This window comes from Sparus aurata, chromosome 11 (assembly GCF_900880675.1).
Source record: "Sparus aurata chromosome 11, fSpaAur1.1, whole genome shotgun sequence".
Taxonomy (NCBI): domain Eukaryota; kingdom Metazoa; phylum Chordata; class Actinopteri; order Spariformes; family Sparidae; genus Sparus; species Sparus aurata.
This window is the reverse complement of record NC_044197.1, coordinates 8,530,939-8,553,253: the sequence shown is the minus strand read 5'-3', so window position 1 is coordinate 8,553,253 and position 22,315 is coordinate 8,530,939. Positions and strand designations below refer to the sequence as shown.

General features: G+C 39.3%; 5 protein-coding genes across 5 annotated transcripts; 2 read left to right on the top strand and 3 right to left on the bottom strand.

Annotated features, from left to right (window-relative positions):
- Positions 1-1,055: 1,055 nt before the first annotated feature.
- Positions 1,056-3,018, bottom strand: pigx (phosphatidylinositol glycan anchor biosynthesis, class X). The gene is made up of 6 exons (XM_030432341.1): positions 2,827-3,018; positions 2,511-2,601; positions 2,289-2,424; positions 1,985-2,198; positions 1,799-1,899; positions 1,056-1,680 (listed from the first exon to the last, which is right to left on the bottom strand). Exons 1-6 carry the CDS (start codon positions 2,888-2,890, stop codon positions 1,543-1,545), a joined length of 744 nt encoding a protein of 247 aa, XP_030288201.1. The 5' UTR covers positions 2,891-3,018; the 3' UTR covers positions 1,056-1,542.
- Positions 3,019-3,183: 165 nt separating this feature from the next.
- cep19 (centrosomal protein 19) lies at positions 3,184-5,276 on the top strand. The gene is made up of 2 exons (XM_030432344.1): positions 3,184-3,549; positions 4,371-5,276. The coding sequence occupies exons 1-2, from the start codon at positions 3,420-3,422 to the stop codon at positions 4,715-4,717; spliced, it is 477 nt and encodes a 158-aa protein (XP_030288204.1). The 5' UTR covers positions 3,184-3,419; the 3' UTR covers positions 4,718-5,276.
- Positions 5,277-5,737: 461 nt separating this feature from the next.
- On the bottom strand, positions 5,738-10,882 carry ing5a (inhibitor of growth family, member 5a). Its single transcript, XM_030432342.1, has 8 exons — positions 10,200-10,882; positions 8,297-8,368; positions 7,914-8,080; positions 7,614-7,725; positions 7,431-7,530; positions 7,196-7,331; positions 7,009-7,070; positions 5,738-6,902 (listed from the first exon to the last, which is right to left on the bottom strand). The coding sequence occupies exons 1-8, from the start codon at positions 10,234-10,236 to the stop codon at positions 6,863-6,865; spliced, it is 726 nt and encodes a 241-aa protein (XP_030288202.1). The 5' UTR covers positions 10,237-10,882; the 3' UTR covers positions 5,738-6,862.
- A 163-nt stretch (positions 10,883-11,045) lies between these two features.
- plekhb2 (pleckstrin homology domain containing, family B (evectins) member 2) lies at positions 11,046-15,547 on the top strand. The gene is made up of 8 exons (XM_030432343.1): positions 11,046-11,221; positions 11,988-12,039; positions 12,180-12,332; positions 12,450-12,552; positions 12,739-12,778; positions 13,061-13,147; positions 13,617-13,731; positions 13,944-15,547. The coding sequence occupies exons 2-8, from the start codon at positions 12,003-12,005 to the stop codon at positions 14,078-14,080; spliced, it is 672 nt and encodes a 223-aa protein (XP_030288203.1). The 5' UTR covers positions 11,046-11,221; positions 11,988-12,002; the 3' UTR covers positions 14,081-15,547.
- A 1,856-nt stretch (positions 15,548-17,403) lies between these two features.
- Positions 17,404-21,941, bottom strand: LOC115590864 (vacuolar protein sorting-associated protein 4B-like). Its single transcript, XM_030432338.1, has 11 exons — positions 21,735-21,941; positions 20,121-20,232; positions 19,844-19,994; positions 19,299-19,351; positions 19,076-19,195; positions 18,843-18,999; positions 18,612-18,760; positions 18,457-18,538; positions 18,118-18,337; positions 17,695-17,835; positions 17,404-17,601 (listed from the first exon to the last, which is right to left on the bottom strand). The coding sequence occupies exons 1-11, from the start codon at positions 21,753-21,755 to the stop codon at positions 17,500-17,502; spliced, it is 1,308 nt and encodes a 435-aa protein (XP_030288198.1). The 5' UTR covers positions 21,756-21,941; the 3' UTR covers positions 17,404-17,499.
- Positions 21,942-22,315: the final 374 nt, after the last annotated feature.

Genomic DNA, 22,315 nt, shown 5'->3' with positions numbered 1-22,315 from the left:
TTACATACTGTTTACCTTGTTTATATGTGGCGGACCCTGCCACCTGCCTAGCTTCAAACAGTCTTCTGGTGACCTCATCTTTCCTCTGGGAACAGCTTGTTTATTCACTTAAATAAATATTTCTTAGTTTGTGTTATTACCTCATTAATAGTGTATTAAATGGATCTCAACCGGAATCAGACGTAATGGGTCTGAACAATGTGCAGCTGCCAGTGGTGGAGGTGTTCAGATATTTGACTTTAATACAAGTAGTTAAGTGAAGTGTAAAGTGTAAAATTCCTGTTAAAAGTGAAAGCCCTGCATTCAAAATCTTACTTTACTGAAGAATGGAAGTGTTGAAATCAAAATACACCAAAATAAGAGGAGTTCTGTATGTAGAGTGGAGCGTTTCAGAATAATATATTTCATATTACTGAATGATAAACATCAATGCGTTAATGTGGAAGAATCGGTCATGTTGCACGTTGTCATGGTGGAGCTATTTTATAAACTCAATCCATGATAATGCATCATTATTAATCAGTTGATATATAGTTTGTATTAAAAATACAAATCTGCAGTATTATTTACTGTATTATTGCTGTTTACTACGACAGCAAATATGTTTAGTCGGGTAAAAAGTACAATATTGACTTTTCACAATGTAGTGGAGCACAACATGGAGATACTCTAGTAAAGTACAAGTAGCTCAAAACTGAAGTTGAGAACAGTACTTCAGTAAACATTTCACCATTGGCAGCTGTACAATATACTTTGGTACTGACAGACTGTAGAGGTTGAAGAAGGTAATCTGATTACTGCAATGATGTAACACAAGTGTATGACTTGAACAAACTTCTTTACACCCAACATCTGCACCAGTCTACATTATCTGCCCAGTCTCTACTCTGGAGGCATCTGGTGTTGTGCTGGATGTCAAAATGAAATATTTAATAAAAGGACACAGGAGTTGATATCAGGCAAGTATTTTTAACTAGTCCCATCTGTGGTGTGGTGTTTATATGCACTGCAGCTTTATGAGCCTGCAGTTATACTTTTACACAATAGAGTTTTAACACAATAGAGCAAAACTTTATTGCCAGTACAAGACAGGAAAAGTCTTTAGTTCAACAAGACAAAAACCAACACAGATCTTTGCTTTTTTATCATTTGGAGTTAAAATTTATTTTGCAGTTGAGTTAAAAGATGTCTGGCCACAGATGCTCTTGAGTTAAGTGTCTAAATAAATAAATTAGTGCGTCATCTTTCTGGGCTTTGTTCAGATGACAGATCCAAGAAAAACAGAACATTATGAACACAAATTAGAGGACTAACCAAAACAAAGGTTTAGCTGTTTACTTACAGTAACTGAGGCATATTTCAAGAACAAGGTCAACTGAATTCAGAGTAAAACCAGGAACCTGGACTTAATAACAGACCTGAACTTGGTTTATGTCACCTCAGAGGATTCAAGTGATGCCAGAATTAAACCTGCTATCAGACAAAACTGTATAATTATAAGCTCATGAGCTCTTTAAAATATGCTACGCCGACCATCACAGTTTAAATGATTCGATGTTTCCACATGTACTTTGACAGCGCTGCACAGCAGATCATCGTGACTAGAAGAGTTCCACCGCAGACAGGCGTCACCAGAGACCCGTCACCAACTGGAAACTGTAAACTCACTGGGCCTTGATCCTACAGTTTACAAGATATTTTTGAGTGGCAAAAGAAGGAGAATAATAGACATTTAGCATCATAAAGAGATGGACTTCTTTTTTTCATTTAATATTTGAGAAGACTCAGAAAGAACCACCTGCTGATGCTGGAGTTTAACCCATGAACATGTGCTTGAATTGTCGGGAGTACAGGGGGCGTCGACGACAGTATGTGGCTCTAAGTCTTTGAGCTGTGTACCTGGATGGAGGACAGAAGTTTAGATCAAGACAAAGGGTGGCATAAACCTTATGAAAAGAGACAATAGAAAAAGAAATCCATTTACATTTTTCAGTCCGTAGCAGCAGCTCTGGAGCATCTATGTCAACTGATGTATATGTTTTCCCATCAAAAGAAGGCTCATGGTAGCGACCATGTATGGGAATAGTTACTTTTATCAGCCTTGGAGCTGGTCCATCAGGAGTGGGATACACATAGGTGACAAATCCTGAAGCCTTGTGAGCTGGCACCTCGAGGTCAATGGCTGAATCTACTAATATCTTAGAGGTAAATAGATAAATAATTAGTACATACATGGTGTACACAAATGCGGTTCGTAGTGCTTATTTCCACAAACGTGTGAGTCTTACCTGCCAGTCACTTTGATCCCTCAGAGACGCGAGCTGGTACGGATCAACAAAGACGCCTCTGGGCCATCTATGAAGCAGCAAAGCTCTGACACCACTGAGCTCACCAGGGCTGAGCTCCACCGTGGTGACCACCTCCCTGTAAACACATCAGAGATCCCATCCTCTCACTGTGAGCCTTAAAAGACGGTTACTGTTATATGTTTGGAAAAGCAGTGTTGGTACCTGTGAAGACCCTTCTTGTTGATTTCCACTGAAAGTGATGTGGATTCGAGCAGCTGCTTCAAAAGACCACAGGTGTTCTCATTCTTTTCAACTACAAAAATATTACGATTTTATTAGGCAAGAGCACAGGACTACACATAGCAGAGCTTCAGGTGTAACTGTCAAAATACATTTAGAGCATACTTATCTTTGTTAGTTCTAATAAAACATCATTGACACCTTTCATTCTAAACTTAGGAACTTTTCCCCCATTCAGTTCAAAGCTTTGGCGACACACAAATCAGTTTAAGCTAGGAGGTCTAACAATATACCTTACCTTTCTCGGTCAAACAGTGACATCTCGATAGAAAAGCCAGAACAGAAAACAGTTCAAAATACATCAAACCGGCAACGGTGAACTACAACAAGCTTAAAACAGCGTGTGTAGTCTGTTTATCTAGCTATTAGTGTGACACTTTAAAGCACTCTTTCAAAGTGTTTCCGGAATAACAATCTGAAGGACCCTTTTGTAGTTCCAGGGAAGCTTTGACGGTGCCGGACTAGAAAGAAAAATAAACGGACACTGTGGGAAAAGTCGAAGGGGATGATAATGTAAATTCAACGGATGCTACAACAAGAAATCATTAAAAATCCCGTCAGTGTGATCGAAAAATAAGACTTTAATGTTTTTGCTCGAATTATAGTCAGGCTTCGGTGAAGACAGACAGGTCCGCCACCAAGGTAACGTCCAGGAAGCTTCACTTCACATCATCTCCGAAGCTCACAGCCAGTTTCTTAAATTCAGGCTAAATTTCCCAACGTCCGTAAATAAATACATTAACTATTGTGGTTTAAGTTATGTAGTCGTTTGTCTCTGAACTCCAAGTGGAGACCAGTTGATAAATAGTTTGCTGCAGACAGAAACAGAGGATGAGTTTCGAGGCAAAACGATGTGGAGTGCAGTTCAGTCCTCCCTCTATAGTGTTAATTTATGAAGACAAGGAAACCAAAAGGGTTCGAAAAAGAATAATACCTGTGAGGAACTTCTCCAAATATTCTGGTAAGGCGAGACAATTATTTTGTGAGTCATACACGCTCAAAACCTCTTTACTTTACTCTTTACCTATTTGGCAAAATTGTGGTATTATTGTTGTCCAGGGTCCAGTACCAAAACCCTGATTAGTTTGATTGATGTCTGCTGTAAATCTGTGCTCAAATAAGCCATGTTTTCTGGGGTCCTAGGGGAAAAATGAATGTGCCAATTATATTCAGTAATGTGTACTGGACCTGTTGGCTTCTTAAAGAGTAACATCACCAATTTTAGTGTGTTCAAAGGTCTTTGGGAGTTTTACTGAGTAGGTTTGTAGTCTGAAAAATTCCCTCCACAGATGTCACTCAGTTGCACTGTAGGTAATGAAGGCACCGGGTTTTGAAAAGTAGTCCACTGGTCTCGCTTTGCACACCTAGAAAACTGTTGGAGTCGTTATGGACCCTTTCGAAACAAATAAACAAAAACGTGAACAAGCAATATGGCCCTCATTATTCCACGTGTCCTTTTCTTTTTCATAACCTGGCTCCTACATTGCCCACAATGCAACATAACCACTGAGTGACATCACTGGAGGCAATTTATCAGATTAGATTAAACTTCCTTTGGAGCCAAAAAAGGCTTAATACTACTTTTTTTCCCCCTCATATTCAGAAGTGCTTGCCCCGGCCTGTAAACACAATTTAACATGTAAAATTGGCAGCATGACCCTTTAAAACATGACGGAACATAATGGGGGTCAGTAAGGGCTACTGCAGATTCATATGACCCTGTAGATTTCTGCCTACACTAAGCAGTTTAAATCCTTGATGCCCTCTCCACTCTACCTGCAGACCACAGCATGGCCGCTGAAAGGCTGAAGAACCACCCCCGGCACAGGGACTACCTGGAGGGTGTGTCCCAGAGCCAGCTGGAGAAGCTCCACATCATCCTGCGAGATCACATGCAGGGCTTGAGCTTGGAGGAAAGCCTGACCTCGTTCCGCCTGGACCCCGACGAAGACCTGAACAAACTAGACGATGAGAAGCTGGCTCGCAAGAAGGGCCAAATGGACGAAATGTTTGAGAGGAACCGGAGGCACAAAGATGATCCTGACTTTGTTTACAACGTGGAAAAGGATTTCGCCAAGACGACTCAGGAAAAGTGCAGCTGGGATGAGGAATCCGATGATGGATTTTAACACTGTTCTCTGACCTTTCAGAGTTGAATTTGCAGCTGACCTTAGCTTCAATGATACATGTGTATCTCAACTCACACACAGATGCTGAAAATAAAAATATAGTATTTCTAATAGCAGTAAAATATACACACTTGTTTGCCTGTTGATTGGGTACGCGGTCTAAAGTTTGTTCTGTTCAGTGCAACAGTCCTGCAATAAATTCTACCTTCATAAAGCTGTTAATAGTCAGTTTTTGTTGAGGTAGTTTTGTCAGAGAGGTGTTGATTCAAATGTCTTTTTACAATAGTGATAGCACTGTTGAATTACACCACGTTATACCGATAAATGTTGCCATTACTTTGCCTAAATAATAGAAACACCACTTGGTGTGACACCATATAATTCAAGCACACTGCAGAATAGCCTCCAAAATGCTGATAAAGCCGATCCAACACCTCTGAGACAGTAAAAAAAAAAAATTTAATAACATAACCTTCATGGAGGCAGAATTTAGTGCAGCACTGTTGTATTGGACCTAATTTTATGTTTTTGAGACCAATAAACTTGACAGCTGAATGTATTGCAGCAACTACAATCTTGGATGATTTAGACTGGATAGTTAGCAACAGCCACAATAGCAGCAGCTGAACAGAAGGAGAGTAAAGAAAAACAGTTTTCTGCACCCACTTGACTGCATTCTCAGACAGCACATACCATTTTTCAGTTTTCATAATGGTTTGGCATTTCACTGGAAGCAACAATAGTATTCCCAGTTACCATTCATTATAATCTAGCTCACCTTTTAATAGTTTTCATTGAGAAAATGTAAAGTTTTTGTACTTGTACTGTTAGAAACAAACCAAATATCATTTGCTTTAATACTGAAGTGGACACATCAGACGTCTCTACATCTAATAATATATAGTTAAGATAGCACTGGGGTAAATGGGGAAAATGTGTAAATCAGGTCATTTGTGTGTCCTGTGGTCATTTCAAAACACATGTTCCATTTCACACTGCAATGAATGAAATAATGCATTATTAACAGTGAATATTTATTTGTTATAAAATACTGAATTTACAAAATACAAAGACTTTGGCTCTTTTATTTGTGGCTTACACCTAAATGAGTGATATTCACAGTTGAATACAAAAGAAGAGGCTATAATCCTATTAAATAAAATTTGAGTGCACACCAATATGTAAGCAATACAACAAATATCTTTGGAAAAAAATGTGTCCACAAAATATTGTTTCATATCATACAAAACATATATATATGTATATATATTTCCATATGGTTTAAAGTGAGAGAGTTTTAAATGAGTTAAACTATATCATAAAACCAAGCCTGACTTATCAAACCTCTTCAGGGGTAAATTTCATTCAAAGTGCTTAAATACCTCTTTCAGTTGACAAGAGACACTGACTGACTGACCATTAGTACCACGATACATTCAAATATGTCGCAGGTATTTTTTTCTAAAAAAACAAAAAGAAACAGATCGACATTGCTTTGCTTGTTTGGTTCACACTGATCAAAACAGGTTTTCACACTGGTATCATTTGCAGTCATTTATGCAGTGTTGATGTATTCCCTAAGGAGGTAGGTAACTGAAAATCTGATACATAATTCATTTTACCACCAAAGCTTGGTAAGGACTCAGGTGTTTTAAATTGTAAATTCTCAGCAGGCTATTTATTTAAATTGTTTAAAAAATAGATCTTTATAAAATTGACATTTCAAGTATGCTAAAGCCACAATCCAAGATTTCTGAGTATGTTAGTAATAATATATACACTATATGACTTTAAGAAGAAGGACTTTCTGATTGTTAAGAATTTGTGCATTTTTTTTAAACCCCATTTGCCCGGACTAATTTACCCAGAATACACAAATACAATATAGATCAATTAAATATATTAAAGCTATTAAGACAAAGTCTTAAATCCAATGACACTGGGATTTAACGTCTATAGAAGGGATCTAATGGTGCCACAAGTGTAGCTATACTCCAAATCCAGATTAGGCCTTTAAAATAGCTTCATGACCCGCCATTTCTATGGAGAGTTATAGGAACTGAAATATGTATAGATGTATAACACTATTAAACTACACCAAAAATACATACATTATTCGGTAAGTAGTTCTGAAAGTAATAAATCTCATTTCTTCTTCTTGTCTTGGGTGCACCTCGGACAAAACCTGAGAGATTTAAAGAGAGGGGAGAAGAAAAGATGTGAAGGCCCCGAGGACAAGAATGATGATCGACTCTGGGTTAACATCCTGTGAAATAACTCAAAGTTCTTACCATTTTCCTTTGGGTTTCGTGGCGAGATCAACACAAGCAAAGTGGAACCACTCAATCGGACACTAAAAGAATGAAAAACAACATCAGTAATAAATTCTCTATTCAGTGCAGGCTGTTAAAAATGTGTTGGTAAAGAAACTAAATGTAAACCAACATAAAAGCAAAAACAAAGCACTGTGAAACATACATCCGGGTTATCGCATCCAATCATCTCTCCATATGAAACCTGATGGCACAGGCAGTACGTAGGCTCGTTGGGATCGACCGGCATGTCCAAAACGTCTGATGGCTGCATTGGCAGGAGAGCATCGCTCAAGTCTGGGCTGTAATACAGAGAGCATTATTAGATCTAAACATGATTAAATAGGGTGCAAATCAATGAATCTTTGGTGATCTGAACAAACACTTGTATGGTAACACACCTGTTTTTCATCTTCTTCTTTCTGGGAGACTCTTCATCAGAACCTTTCCTTCCTCTTCCCCTGGATCCACGCTTCTCCCTCAGCCCCCGGGTCTCACCCTCTGTGAAATGTATTGACATGTTTAGATGCATGATCTCTGTTTTGCAATGTGCTAAAATGGACCCCATCAGTAAATTGACTTACTTTTCACTCCTCTTGCTTCTGCACTTTCATAGCCGCTCAATTCCAATTTCTCCTTCAGCTCATTCTCGAACCGTGCCAGATCTGCATCTAGTCTGCGGATATGTTTGTCCACCTGCAGTAAGAGATTTCATGTTGATTAGTGTGTATGGTTTAATTAACAATAAGGAAACAAATTAAGATCAAGAACATGAAACTTTAAAATCCCTTCCCCAACACGCTGACTGTATAAAACTCCAATAACTGTGACAGGAAAGACACAGATATGACAAGTGAACCAAATACCAACAGGTTTGGACTGACCATTTCATACGTCTGCATTGCGAGCTGGACTTTGTCATCACTGAACTCTTTGCACTTGCTGTAGGCATTTTGGATCTTCTGCAGGTGTTCCACTCTCTGTTCTGAGGCCAGGTTCTTCACAGTCGCAATGTACTCTTCAGCCAGTTTGTCGATCTCTACTTTCTTTTCTGCACAACAACATAAATATCACAGTGTTGGAAACACAGTATTGACTGCACAAAACTTAAGACTATTGGTTTAAGATGCTACACCTAGAGGCCTTGAGCACACTCTCAACTGTTTACAGTTACTGTAGCTAATAGACATTTTGACATGTAAAAGCAGGACAGGCACAATCATTTAATACAAATGAAAATAATGACTTTATGAGACTAAAGTTTCACCTTCAGTCCTGTTGTCCAGGTCCCGCATCAAAGTAAAGTTTCTCTGAAGCTCACATGGCAGGTTTTCAATACCTAGAGAGGAGGTTGACATGAAGATGAGCGAGGATAAAAGGAGAACCTCCTGCCTAAAACTTTGGTTATTTATCCACTTCATTGATGTAGTGTCACTGCAGTTAAAATGCAACCAATGTCCATGGGTTTTGGATTTTTTTTTATTACTTTTCTATTCCCATCTATTCCTGTCCAATTACTTAATCAGCGAATTGATTGAAGCAACACGCAAAATGCAGAATTTCCATGTTGTTTTTAATTTAATTGTGAATAAAATAATGTCAATCATACTCTGGTGTGTGCTTAAATATTGAATTTTCGGCTCTCAATAACTAGTACGTTGATGATGAAATTAAAACAAATGACCATGTGATGTAAAAAGGGTTATTCACAGTGCCAAAATCAACCAATGTCGCAGCTCTAAAGGGCTATAAAACCTATACAGCAAGAATCTGTGCAGCTTAGACACACAGCTGCAACTGAATGCTTAAAAATTAAATATGAAAATTGATTAATGCAGTTTTTGACAACACAAGACAATAAGTCAAGACTTTTATAAGATTATTTGCAATGAGCTGTCACTTAGATACAAAAAACATTATTCTACAGAAATGAAATGCACTGAAACTTCAAATAACATGAATATTCTCTATTATTTACTGCTTAAAATATTTGTGTCTTATATATAAAAAAAAAAGAAGCAGTGTGAGGATTCTTCTTCAGTATCTTACAACATATCAACCATTATTGACATTTAACAAGCACTTAATTTAAGGAGGTACAATGTAGTTTTGGGGAGAACGTTTTAAACCAGAAGAGAAAGATCTTCAATGACTGATTTTATGCCTAAAGTAACTTAAACAAACGATCTTTGTATTCATAACTGAATAGGACAGGAAGACATCATCCTGCATTTGTTTATGTTTGGCGGACCCTGCCACCTTTCTAGCTTCAAACAGTGTTCTGGGGATCTTGGTTTCCTTTAGAGAACAGCTTGTTTATTGAGTTATGGAAAAACAAATATGTCTGAGCTTGTATCATTACGTCATGGATAATAATAAATTGTAAATAATACCATTTTGAGTTTAAACTTCTTCTCCAAAACTGCATAGTGGCTTTAAAGATATGGCTATGTGCAACCAATAAGCTCAAGCCTGACGTTGAATATATGCAAGGTGAATGATGCCATGGTGAGTCCAGTGTTTACCATAAACAGGCATAATGGGAGAGCTTTCCCCAGCTCACAGTGACAGGAACACTGCCCTCCCTCTCTGTGTGTTGTGTGCCTGTCCTTACATTATGTGACGCACTTTAAACACCCCGCCCCGGCGCGTAACTGCTTACGGGAAACGCGGTCACCAACAGGTTGCAAATGCACGATGTCCACAGACATGTTGACCAAAATGGGCACGTTTTAAAAATTTTTTTAAAGCTGCGTATGACATTAACATTTTAAAACAACGTTAACAAACCACTGCTGGTTGCTAACACACCTAGCTGCTAACAGTTGTGTGTGACAGATCGCGAACCGCTAACTACAAACGGTTAAGGCTTGATAAAATGCTCCACTTGTCCAGCTAACGCCAACACTGGTCTCTGGGGGAGTTTAACACCACACATGGAGAGTTTGCCCAACTTTATCCCAAAGAAGGCTTTGCCGCTATGCTAATCAGTGAGCTAACGAGCTAGTGACCGCACAGATAGCCTAGTTGCTAACTCACTGTAATGCTACCTGTCAGTCAGCCGCCAAGAGGGAGAAAAAAAAGTCGTCGATACTGTAAAAACTAAACCTCAAACAGACGTAAGATGCTCAAACTGTTCCCACCAGCTCAGTATATCCCAGGATACTCACTGTCAAGGTAATGTTCCAAGTATATTGCCGTCGCCATTTCAGGTTAGCTGTGTAGCTTCTGCGTTGTTTTCGCTAGCTGTGACAGTCCTGCAACTGGCCGGAGGGTTTGTTTTATAACCCTGGGTTGCCCGTCGGTCAGTGGCTTGCAGACCCTTGTGTGGAGTCGCAGGCACTTCTTCTGTGGGCGGTAATGAAACGACGCTCGCTCTCAGTCAGTCAAGTCAGTCACTGCTGCAGAATCAGTTTCCCTCCAACAACACACACGCACATTGCACTAGGAAACTGTACAGGATACAACTTTTCTGCTTGTGTGAGCTTGTGACTCGCATGCGCAGCAGATATCCGCACGTTGTGTGCACCGCACTGTTTGGATCAAATAAAACCTCACTGTTGACGTCAGTACACTTATTGTCTCCATGGCTACATGGATTACGACAGTTCTTGCAATTTATTCCCTTAATTTAATTTAACTTAATTTAATTTAATTCGCACAACTAACCCCGCCTTTGTGTGCACTTTTACTCGACTGGCAGTACATTTGTTTCACCGCGCAGAAGTTAGCTCACTTAGCTATGCTTGCAATACACCACCGGAACAGCTATACGCTGATGGCTTGACGGCTGTTAAATTGCCTTAAACCATGTTGATCACAGATATTCACCACCCTGCACCCTGCCATGTGAGCGCGGAGGGGAGACAAGCACAAGCGTGCCCTCGCTGCGTTTACTGGCACTTTCCAGCGCTGTCAGCTGATGGCTTACGTCATTCAAAACAAACGCCTCCCTCTCCAAAGAGACTGAACGCTCGTGAAGATGCTCGGTGGGCGGGGCTAACGGCAGCTGTCGACCGGCACCCGTGGCTGTCTCCTGGATGTGTCCACTCCGTTCATTGGTCAGGCTTTTTTTGACTCCGAGCAGGGCATCGTCTCGTTCCTTTAACATCCCACTTCCGTGTTTGCTGTAGCCTCACTAAGCCTCACGAAAGAATTCATCTTTTCTGAAAACAAAGCCTTAAATAATCAAGTAAGTAACCTAAATGTACCAATTTATGTTGGAAGAAGCAGCATTAGGTGTTTTATTTACCTATGAACGCTGTGACGTGTGAACTAGCAGGTTAGCTGCTCGCTACTGACACGTTTAGACAAACAACGTTAGTTAAGGCTAGCTAACTTCGACTGCGTTGTTATCAGAGAAGATACACACAAGTCAAACTTACATTTGGTTCAAGTGATGTGCTTGACGTTTTATAATCAGTATTTAACACTTTGCCTCCATTCTTACTTGTATTAATATGTTATGAGGATGACCTGTTCACAGCTGGCCTACTGTTGCATGAAGCCGTTATCTGTTACCGTTAGGTTAGCTAGCTAACATGCTGTGACAACCACAATAACTGACCAACAAATCGATTCGTTAATCAAGAAATAAAAGCCAATTAGTTATCCAGTTTTAGCCTTAGCGTTGTAATCAATAACAACATATGATGCAACGTTTGTTATCATGAGATCATGAAGTTGCAACGTCTAAACTCGTGATAAGGTTTTTTTTTTTTTTTTTTTTTTTACAATGATTTTAATCTTAGAGTTTAGATAATTCAATAACGTGTCAGACATCTGCTGAGGAGATCCTTGTGTTCACTTCCTTGTAGCTTGTCCATTTTCTTCTGCAAATGTGATAGTGGACTTAAGCTGAGTGTCAGTGCTAGTAGTCACGAGGTTTGTTTTGCTTCGCCACACCCAGTCACAGTCCAAGTTTGTTTGTCTTCATGTGTATATTTTTATTGTTCTAGGTGTTTGCCTTCAGGATGGCTATGGTAAAGAGTGGCTGGCTTCATCGACAAAGTGAGTAGCCATGGATAGCCCTGACAGTTTTAACAGCATTTAATAATCTACTTTACACTTGTAAGATGCTGTTACATAGTATCAAATCCTGTATGAATACATTTAGTTTGAGCTTGATTATAACATATTGTGATTTTAAGGTACAATACTGCGCCGGTGGAAAAAGAACTGGTTTGACCTGTGGGCTGACGGACGCCTCGTCTTCTATAATGATCAACAACGGCGTGACATGGAGGATGACATCCACATGAGGGTCGACTGCATTAACATCCGCAACTCTGCTGCATGTCAAGGTGCTTGTCATCTGTTGCATGATGATGTCATTGGCTCCCATTTAGATATAAACCAATTTTTGTTAATATATTTTACGTGTGTCACATCTCTATTTGTCCCGCTTGTTTGTTTCTCAGACCTGAACCCACCGGAGGGGAAGAATCGTGATGCCTTGCTCCAGATCGTGTGCAGAGATGGACGGGTCATCAGCCTGTGTGCAGACAGCGCAGATGATGCTCTGTAAGACAGCACATACAGTTCATGCTGAGTTATTATATCAATTTGATGATTTATTCTTGTCTCTCTTTTTTTTAATTTCATGATGGTGAAATTAAGGTTTTGGATTTAGCGATACTGTGTTTATATCTTCAGAATAAACATTATGTTACGACCAAGATGACATATGGTTTCTACTTTGTGTTGCAGGGCATGGACCATGGCACTTCAGGATGCCAGAATTAATACGGTGAGCTACTTTTGATTTGCTTACCAAAATAAAACATAAGACTGGAGGTTAGCGATATTTCACCTACTTGCCTACATGTGGCACAACTTTAATATTGTGTATTTTCTTCATACATTTATGATGGCAACCTGAATGCATTAGAAAGAACTGTCTTTATGTGGGTTTGCCAAATTTATCTCCTATTTCCGTTCTTCAAAAAAATCAAACAGCTCGGTTTTTGTTGGTGTTCGTTCTCAGTTTTCAGGGTGAGTTGGCCTCATTTGTGTTGTATTCCTTACTAAGGTGGTCGCTACTCCTCAGATCGGCTTTGCACAGGAAGTGATGGCATCTGCTCCTCCTCCGTATTCGGAATATGCTCCCCCACCTCAGGTAAAAGGCATAAAAAGTATGCATATGATTAAGCATGTATTTTTTCAATACTGTTTTTTTTAAAAAAAAAAGCTATTTGAAATATTCCTGTGAATTTCAGGTATCAGTATTGTTTCCCCCCCTCAATAATCAGTTCTGTACATATGATTAATCTGATCTAGTTTATACCTACAAAAGCAAACAAGTATTGTAAAAGGATACAAACTGGAAGATTAGGCTATGTACACAACACGGCCTGGTTTGACATGATGCTTCAGGGAAAACTGAACTAATGAGCCGTGTAAAACAAACAAAAACAGATTACTGTATGATAAGAGTTGGAGCTTACTACCATCTACTGGTGGATGTGTTTGAAACCTCCACCAAGCAAAGTAAAAGACAAAGTATCACTGAATCAACTGACTTGCTAGTACTGGCAGCCCAGGGAGGATCAATTGATTATTTTTGATCTTCTTGTCATTTCCTGCAGGCTTACGCCCCGGGCCCGTATGGAGACTACGCTGCACCTCCACCACATGCTACACAGATCGTATACTCTGCTGATGGGCAGCCTTACGCTGTAGCATATCCTTATCAGTACCAAGGTAAATAACTGCACAGGTCATCTCAGGCTCATTTAATGCTTTGACAAACATTATTATACCGTCTATATTTTACTGAATTGTTGTTAAATGTGAAAAATCAGTGAACCTAAACTCTTAGTAATGCTGAAACATGACTTTTTCATGTTTTTTGTGAAGTTTGATTGTCACCAACTAAATATAATGAGACATCTTGTGTCCGATGTTGTGTGCAGGTGGGTACCCTGCTCCTGGAGTGAACCACGTTGTTATCCGGGAACGCCAGCGCGAGGACGGTGGGGACGTGGCCCTGGGCATGCTGGCTGGAGCAGCGACCGGTCTGGCCCTCGGCTCTCTCTTCTCAGTCTTCTAGTGTTTTTTCATGCACATCCAGTAACGCACCGTTCCCCCTGTATTTGCAACATTTGGCTTCTTCTCTGCGCCATCACATGAGTTGGAGTGAAATGTGTCTGTTGGGCTACTTCTATCTATGAAGCATGATTGTGATGGACAGTGAATTACTCCGTACGTGTCCTATAGCCTATAAATATATATAAATATATATACAGTAAGCACTTTCTTCCCACCCCGTTTGTGTTGTCTGAATATGAATGTTCTTAACCAAAAAATACAGTTACTCAGTTTTTATTTAAATCACAGGAAAACACTCCTTTTATGTTGATTTCAGGTCCTCTCAGTATTTCAAGGTTGTTTCTGTTTCACGGAGCACGTTTGTCCTCTATATTTACAGAGTCATCTAAAGAGTTATCTGTGTACTGTACCTCTACTTTGTTTTACATGTATTACTGCCTTTGTTGTGAATAATGCAGTGTTTCTCCGGCTCCTCAGGATATTTGTGGTGGAGGCAGACTGAGGTGGGAGTGCACACACACAGAGCAATAATCACTCACATTGTAGCATTTTGACCGATCCGTTTAGTGGAATCTGGTTGTGAAGGATGTCCGAAGTTTGCCACCACTACAAATAAGTCTTACGTTCGGGGAAACACTCGCATTTACATGATGTGCTTTGAAGTGAAAAGGGACATCACTCCTCCTTACTCTGTTATTTATGTTCTTTTTTTTTCATTGGCAGCTGTTGAATCACACTTTGCATTTGATTTGAAGCGCTTTTGAAGTTATATTTTGGTCTTAATTTCAGCAGGCTTTTTGCAGTATGCACAAATACCAATCAGGTTATCAAGTCTCTTGAGATGTAGTCAGATATTAATTGGCCTGGACACTATTTATTCACTCCAGACTACTTGAATATTGTCAGATTTCCCCATTTTACATGTTAACTATAATCGTTTGTATTCACTTCTGCTCAGTAGAAAAACATTGTATATCTGCCTTTAAACAAACAAATTGCATATCTCTACCAATGACACTAACAGAAGATGTACGACACTTGTATTTCCAAATAATTTCATTTTAGCAAATGATCAGCTTGTCCGAAAAACATTGATGTCATTTTTCTACAGGTCCTAAATTGTATTGAATTTAATGTGAAGTTAACCTATTATATTTCTCTTATCAATTGTACTAATTAAATTATGATCACACTGCATTTAAAATAAAAATATAAGACAGTTAACTAAAAGATGTATTTTAACAATTAAATATATATATATTCACAAAGTTAATAATGACTCCTGTTTGTTTGGTTTTGTGTTGTTTATTTAACCCTGAGACTTTCGTTCACAGAACACGTCAGGTAGGAAACAGCAAAAGAGCAAATGACCACCTTAATAAGTTTAAGTCATGTAACCAGTAAGTCACATCTGTAAACCCCACAAGAAACTCTTAAATAAAGACATATTTCACACCCAGTGACAACACAGATTGATAAGATCTACAAGTTATTCAAACCGTACAGTAACCGACTACTCTAGTCTGAAAGTTGAAACAGTAGAAGTGTATAAAATAAAACTCTCTGGCCAAAGATGATCAGAATTTAGAATAATGCTTTTAAAGTCATTTAACTTTTAACCATAATTAAGTGACTCGATACAAACCCACATGGCCCCTTTAAAGCTGGTATTGACAACATTTTATGTCGTGAAATTAAATAAGTTCACCCAAATATGAAAATTCAGTCATCATCTACTCAGACTTATGTGGATGGAAAGTCTGGTGAAGTTTCATCATCCACAAAACATTTCTGGAGCTTCACAAAGAACAGCTTTGCTGCAACTTAAGTAGATGGGGACTTGTTTTAAATGTTAAAAAACAAATGTAAAATGGCTCCATACTGCTCATGTGGTGGAATCCAAGTCTCCTGAAGCCTCGAGATCCCAAATTGATTTGAAAAGATGTTATTTTTTAAAAGCTGAAATCTTGTAGCTTATCACTGTAGCTGCTAAGCTATAAGCGTTAGCGCACAAGTTTGACCCAGGTCGAGGACGCAAACAATGTCTTTTCAAATCAATTTGGGATCTCGGGGCTTCTGGAGACTAGAGGTTACATCAGACGAGCTGTATGGAGCCATTTTCATGCGTTTTAAAGGGATATTCCGGTGTAAGTTTAATCCATGTTCTAACACACCGTGACACCGAGTAGGACCCCCCCCACCCAGAGATAAAGTTTGCAGACTGCTAGTTGCGTAGTTTTAGCAACCTCAGAAACGACCGCACTACAACAATACATTGCAGTAAATGGGTCCAAGTATAAACCACCATCAAAAAGACACAAATAATGCTCAGAACAGCACCAAACTTCAGCCGAGTGCAGTAGAGTTCCACAGCTCAATGATGATCATTACTGCGGGACTCTACTGCACTTGGTAATCGACTTACAGGGCTTCCCTAGGGCTTGATGGCGGCTTATACTTGGACTCATTTACTGCAATGTATAGTTGTCGTGCAGTCGTTTCTGAGGTTGTTAAACTACGTTAGCTAGCGGTCTGCAAACTTTATCTCTCGGTGTCACGGTGTGTTAGAACACAGATTAAATTTACACTGGAATATCCCTTTAAAAGAAGTTCCCTACTTCAGATGTTTAAGAGAATGCGGTTTTGACCCGAAGCTCCAGATGTGACTACAAATTTGATCTTTTGTGACTACAAAACCTCACCAGGTTTCCATCGACATTGGGCTGAGTAGATAATGACTGAATTTTCATTTTTGAGTGGATCTATCCTTCACATAACCCTGTAAAAGGTAGTTTACATGTTTAAAACTGTTTTTTTCTAGTATAAATTCCCATTTATAAAATCCCTGATTCTGTTTAGTGCATTATAACCACCCTTAGACTATATTAAGAGGTATGTTGTGTTGAAAATGTGCGTGTACCCACTACAGCATCACCAACGAGTGCTCATATTCTAGAACACTGATGGTGCTACATTTGTCTTTAAGAGGATAACGATTAGTGTCACTTTCGTTTGAGATGTTTAAAAATAAGATAGAATCATTAAGTAAAAGAAATATTAAAACTTATAAATGTAAACACTCACAGACAAATAGTGCTGAAACAGTTGATCAGTTAATTAGTCAACTGGCAAAACAAAGTTAAGATTTTGATCATTGATTAATCATTTTAGTCTCCAGATAGAACAGGAAACAATAGCTGTTATGGCATTTTAGTCTATTGCTTGCTTTCTGTTGCTGAACATCTTTGAGTGACATTTTCTATATTTTTGATGGCTAATCAGATGAATATGAACTTTTAGCTCTCTATGATGGACTTTTTTTTAGACACCTTTGGACCAAAAGATTGATCGAATAACCAAAAGCAGAGCTGACAGAGAAAGTAAGTGTTAGTTGCAGTCTTGGTCATGAGTAGAGTGTTATTAGCCTTCTTGACCGAAGTCCTCAGTGAACTTCTTCAGCTTATCCAAGTCGTCCTCGTTCACAGTCGGCTTGGTGCTTGTCAGTGACCTCAGCATGTCAGCCTGCACGCAAAAATATCAGAGTCGTCCGTGTTTATCAATAATGCTGACCCGCAGATGAAATTCTGTGAAATATGACAAAGCCATTCCTCTCACCATGCACACGACGGGCTCCAGGAGTTTCTCTCCAGGAACGTCCATCCACGTCATCGCCATGGCGTTGGGATCACCCGGCGAACACGGAGTCAAGAGGTCAACCACCATGACGTCGGGATTATTCCATGATGAGCCGCGAACCTTAGACACAGAAAGTCACAAAGATCAATATTAGATAGATCATTAAGAGAATTTTGTTGCGTCCAAGCTTCATTTTAATTTACGGTGAGAATGAGGAACTATTTTAAATACCGCTTTGATAAAAGTGTTTTTAGTGTCTCCCAGTGTTCCTGTATTGCAGTAACTGTTCCACTTGTGAGCATTAATATCTATATTTATTATCTTGTTACAAAATAGAAAGTTATTTTTATTGTATATATTAATACCAGCATGGGGGCAGGTGCACTGTTCCTGCGTTTTTACCTTTTTGAAGTGAGTCGCTGACTGAACCTTCCTGACCGGCTGCATGAGGGCGTCCCTGACGATAACACTGATGTCCGCTCCGGAGTAGCCCTGTGTCTTCTTGCCCAGAGTGATGAAGTCAGCCTCCGTCAGGTTGTTGGGGGTGGAGCCCAGATGCAGTTTGAACATGAAGGAGCGGGCGTGCTCCTCTGGCAGAGGAATGTAGATCCTCTTTTCAAACCTGAGACAGACAAAAGGTTCAATCAGCCATTACGAATCATTAAACCTCTTACATCCTCAATGTTTTCCCATCTATTTGCAGTTATGACATTATTTATTAAACTAGTTTGTAACACTCACCTCCTCCTGATTGCTGAATCCAGTGTCCATGGTATATTTGTGGCTCCCAGGACCAGGATCCCTTCATTATCAATTCCAACACCTGAGAGGAGAAGGACATTCAAGGCAAGTTCTGTTGTTCAGCTCGGAATTTCATGCGATCTCTTTTTGCTCACCCTGCATCTGGACGAGGAACTCTGTCTTGATCCTGCGCGCTGCCTCGCTCTCGTTCTCGCTCCTGGAGCCACAGAGGGAGTCGATCTCATCGATGAAAATGATGGATGGCTTGTGTTCGCGGGCTAAATTGAACAGGTTCTTCACCAGCCTGGAGGTGGAGAACAGTAGAAGTTTATTGGCATTTTGTTAGATTCCCAGTTTTATCATCATATAAGGAAGCTGGGCCTCACTTTTCACTTTCTCCCAACCACTTGGACACGAGGTCGGAGGAGGAGATGGAGAAGAAGGTGGAGTTGTTGGCTTCTGTGGCTACCGCCTTGGCCAGGTAGGATTTCCCTGTTCCTGGAGGGCCGAACAGAAGGATCCCCCGCCAAGGAGTCCGCTTTCCTACACAAATAAATACTTTATTATCAAAAACTCTTCATGTTCAGGAGGTTTAGAGTTCACTCTTGTTTGTCGGTACCTGTGAACAGGTGAGGGAATTTGATGGGCAGGATCACAGCTTCTTTGAGGGCTTCTTTGGCTCCCTCAAGTCCGGCGACATCGTCCCACTTGATGTTTGGTTTTTCCATGACAATGGCACCTGTGAGAGAGAGGTGGGTTTGATAAATATGTTGTAGATCAAAGCATGTATTATTTTAGGAAATGTCAAGCAATGGTATGTTGTTCACAGGACGCTCATTTACCTGAGAGTTGGTTTTGGAACTTCTTTTTCTCTGCGTCTTCCCCTTCATCATCCCTGAAATTAAATGACAACAGTGAGCAATAGTTTGTGATTTTTAGTAGTATGCCGTAACACTTTCTTCTACAAAGCACACTGTTTCTTAAAGGAGACACATTATGCTAATTTTGAGGTTCATCATTTTATTTTGGGTTACTACTAGAATAGGTTTACACACTTAAATGCTCAAAAAACATACCGTCCTGTACGATTTCAGTAATAAATGATTGTGTGAGGGCTAAAATGTCAGTTATTCCAATCATTAAGATTTTAGTCTTTTGGAAATAAACTTTTTTTTAATGTTTTTTTTTTATGTTTTCTGGCATTGTTTGCTCTGTCTCTGAACTTTGTCTCTGTTTTGCATATAATTAGTACCACATTACTTTTATAAAGAAATGATTAATATACTTCTCTAGGTAAACTGTAGAAAATGGTCCTTATGAGCCTAAAATTTATAACAAGTCTCCAGAGCAACAACCACTGCCATAATGACTCATCCCACAGTCTCACCCTTTGTCATCAGACTGAGACTCTTTGACAGGTTTGGCTGGAGGATTCTTCTCCTTCTTACTCAGGTATTCCTTCAGCTGCTCGGCTCTGTCCAGGTAGTCTTGACACTTGGCCCTGATGCTCTGTGCAGCTCGCTGACCCTTGTTCTCATCTGCAACACAGGAAGTAACTTACACATTGGTGCTGTGTTGAATTTTTAACAGTAAATGTCACAAAATAGGTGTAAAATAAATAAATAAATGACACAGTGATGAAATTCACAAATCAAACTCCTTACACTTGATAACATGAAGGAAGTATTGTACTGCACTCTGATACAATCTGAGGGCCTCCTCGTAGTTTTTGGCTTTGTCCTCCTCTGCAGCTTTACTGGCGAGATCAATGGCTTTCTGAGAACGACAGGTAACATTTAGCAAACCACCACTTGAAATACATATTTAAAGCTGAATTTTCATAATAAATATTCATATAAATTAATAGTAGCAGTAAAACAGGTGAGTCCTGGGTCACATGGCATGGAAGTTATTGCTGAATTTTCATTATAAATATTCATATAAAATAGAAAAAGCAGTACACTGCAAAAACAACTGGTGAGTCTTATTTGTCCTATCTAGTTATACAATTCGGCATTGATTTGGCGTCATTAGGTCACGTGACATTGAAGCTATTGGAAAATACCTGCTGAGTTTTGATTAAAATATTGATATAAAAAATAAGAAACAGTAAAATCCATTAAAAAGAGGTGTGTCATATGTGGCTGGTGTAGTGATATAATTCGGCATTGTCTGGAGTCACATTTGTCACATGATACGGAATCTAATGGAAAAAATGCTGGATTTTCCCAACAAATATTCATGTCAAATAACAGAAGCAGTAAAATCCATTAAAAACAGGTGAGTCCTATGTGGCCTATGAAGTGATACAATTCGGCATTGGTTTGCGGTCACTGGGTCACATGACATGGAAGCCATTGGAAAGAAATGCGGAATATTCATAATACATATTCATATAAAATAGGAAAAGCAGTACACTGTAATACAAACAGGTGAGTCTTATTTGTCCTGTTTAGTTATACAATTCGGCATTGATTTGGCGTCACTGGGTCACGTGACATTGAAGCTATTGGAAAATACCTGCTGAGTTTTGAATAAAATATTGATATAAAATATAAGAAACCGTAAAATCCATTAAAAAGAGGTGTGTCATGTGTGGCTGGTGTAGTGATACAATTCGGCATTGTCTGGAGTCACATTTGTCACATGATACGGAATCTAATGGAAAAAATGCTGGATTTTCCCAACAAATACTCATGACAAATAACAGAAGCAGTAAAATTCATTACAAACAGGTGAGTCCCATGTGGCCTATGTAGTGACACAATTCGGCATTGATTTGGAGTCACTTTATTGATCGTCCCTAAATCTGCCTCCAGCGCAGCTCGAAGTTCCGGGAGGTGAGCTAACCGTCTTCCTGCTGCCAACACTGGGTGAACCTGAGTACGAGGCGCCGCTGGGTGTCTCCGGAGTGAAAGTCTGTCTAATATAAAAGCTAACTTCACCTCGGTACCTCTAACTGCCAAATATAGTGGAGTTAACCTACTTTATTTCCCCCCTCAAGTTTAGCATTGAAAAGAAGTAATCACGCAAAGGGCTTTTTTTTTTTTTAACGACCTGGCAACCCAAATGTTAACGTCCAGTTTATTCGTAAAACATTAGTAAGTTATTTAATAACCATTAATGACGTCCTTAGTAAGTACATAAAAAAACTTTTACTTCCTTATTACATTTAAATTGACGTACTTTCACTCGCTAACTTATCCAGGAAACTGTCAACCTGGTGTTACATTATGTCACCGAGCAGCTACCAGCTTTAGTAAAACTTTATCACTCACCTGTAAAGCACCACCAGCCATCAGGTTTCGGTTGTCGGTCAAACTTTCGTCTGTAGCTTCAGATAAAAAAAACTTAAAACCCGCTGCCTCAGTTTTTCACTGTCTCCCTGGGTCTTTTTCTTTTAATCTTAGATCGACTTCAATCACAGAAACATCCTAAAGTTTGTCTCTTCCGCGTCAACAACTCGACTGTCACTTCCGCGTTGCGTCACGTGACAATGTTGTTGTTGTCTCATCAGCTCCAGGAAGGGACGGTGTTTTAAATGTCAGTCATGACTTTAAACAAGAGAGATAATAATCATTCAGGGTTACTACAGAGGTTTAAATAATTTTAATTTAATTTACTTTACTTTGCAGAAATTAAAATTATCTCAACCATAATAGAAGTGAGGTCAAGGTGTCAGACAGGTGTACATCAGAGAATACTGACTTACGGTGAGTGATAACTCCTATTTATAGCTAAGTCATATTATCATTTCATTACATAATTTCTGGCTATTACTTTATTATTCAAATACTTTTATTTTAATCTAATGAAAATCAGAACAGCTGAGTTTTCAAAATAAAATGATTCGATCCTC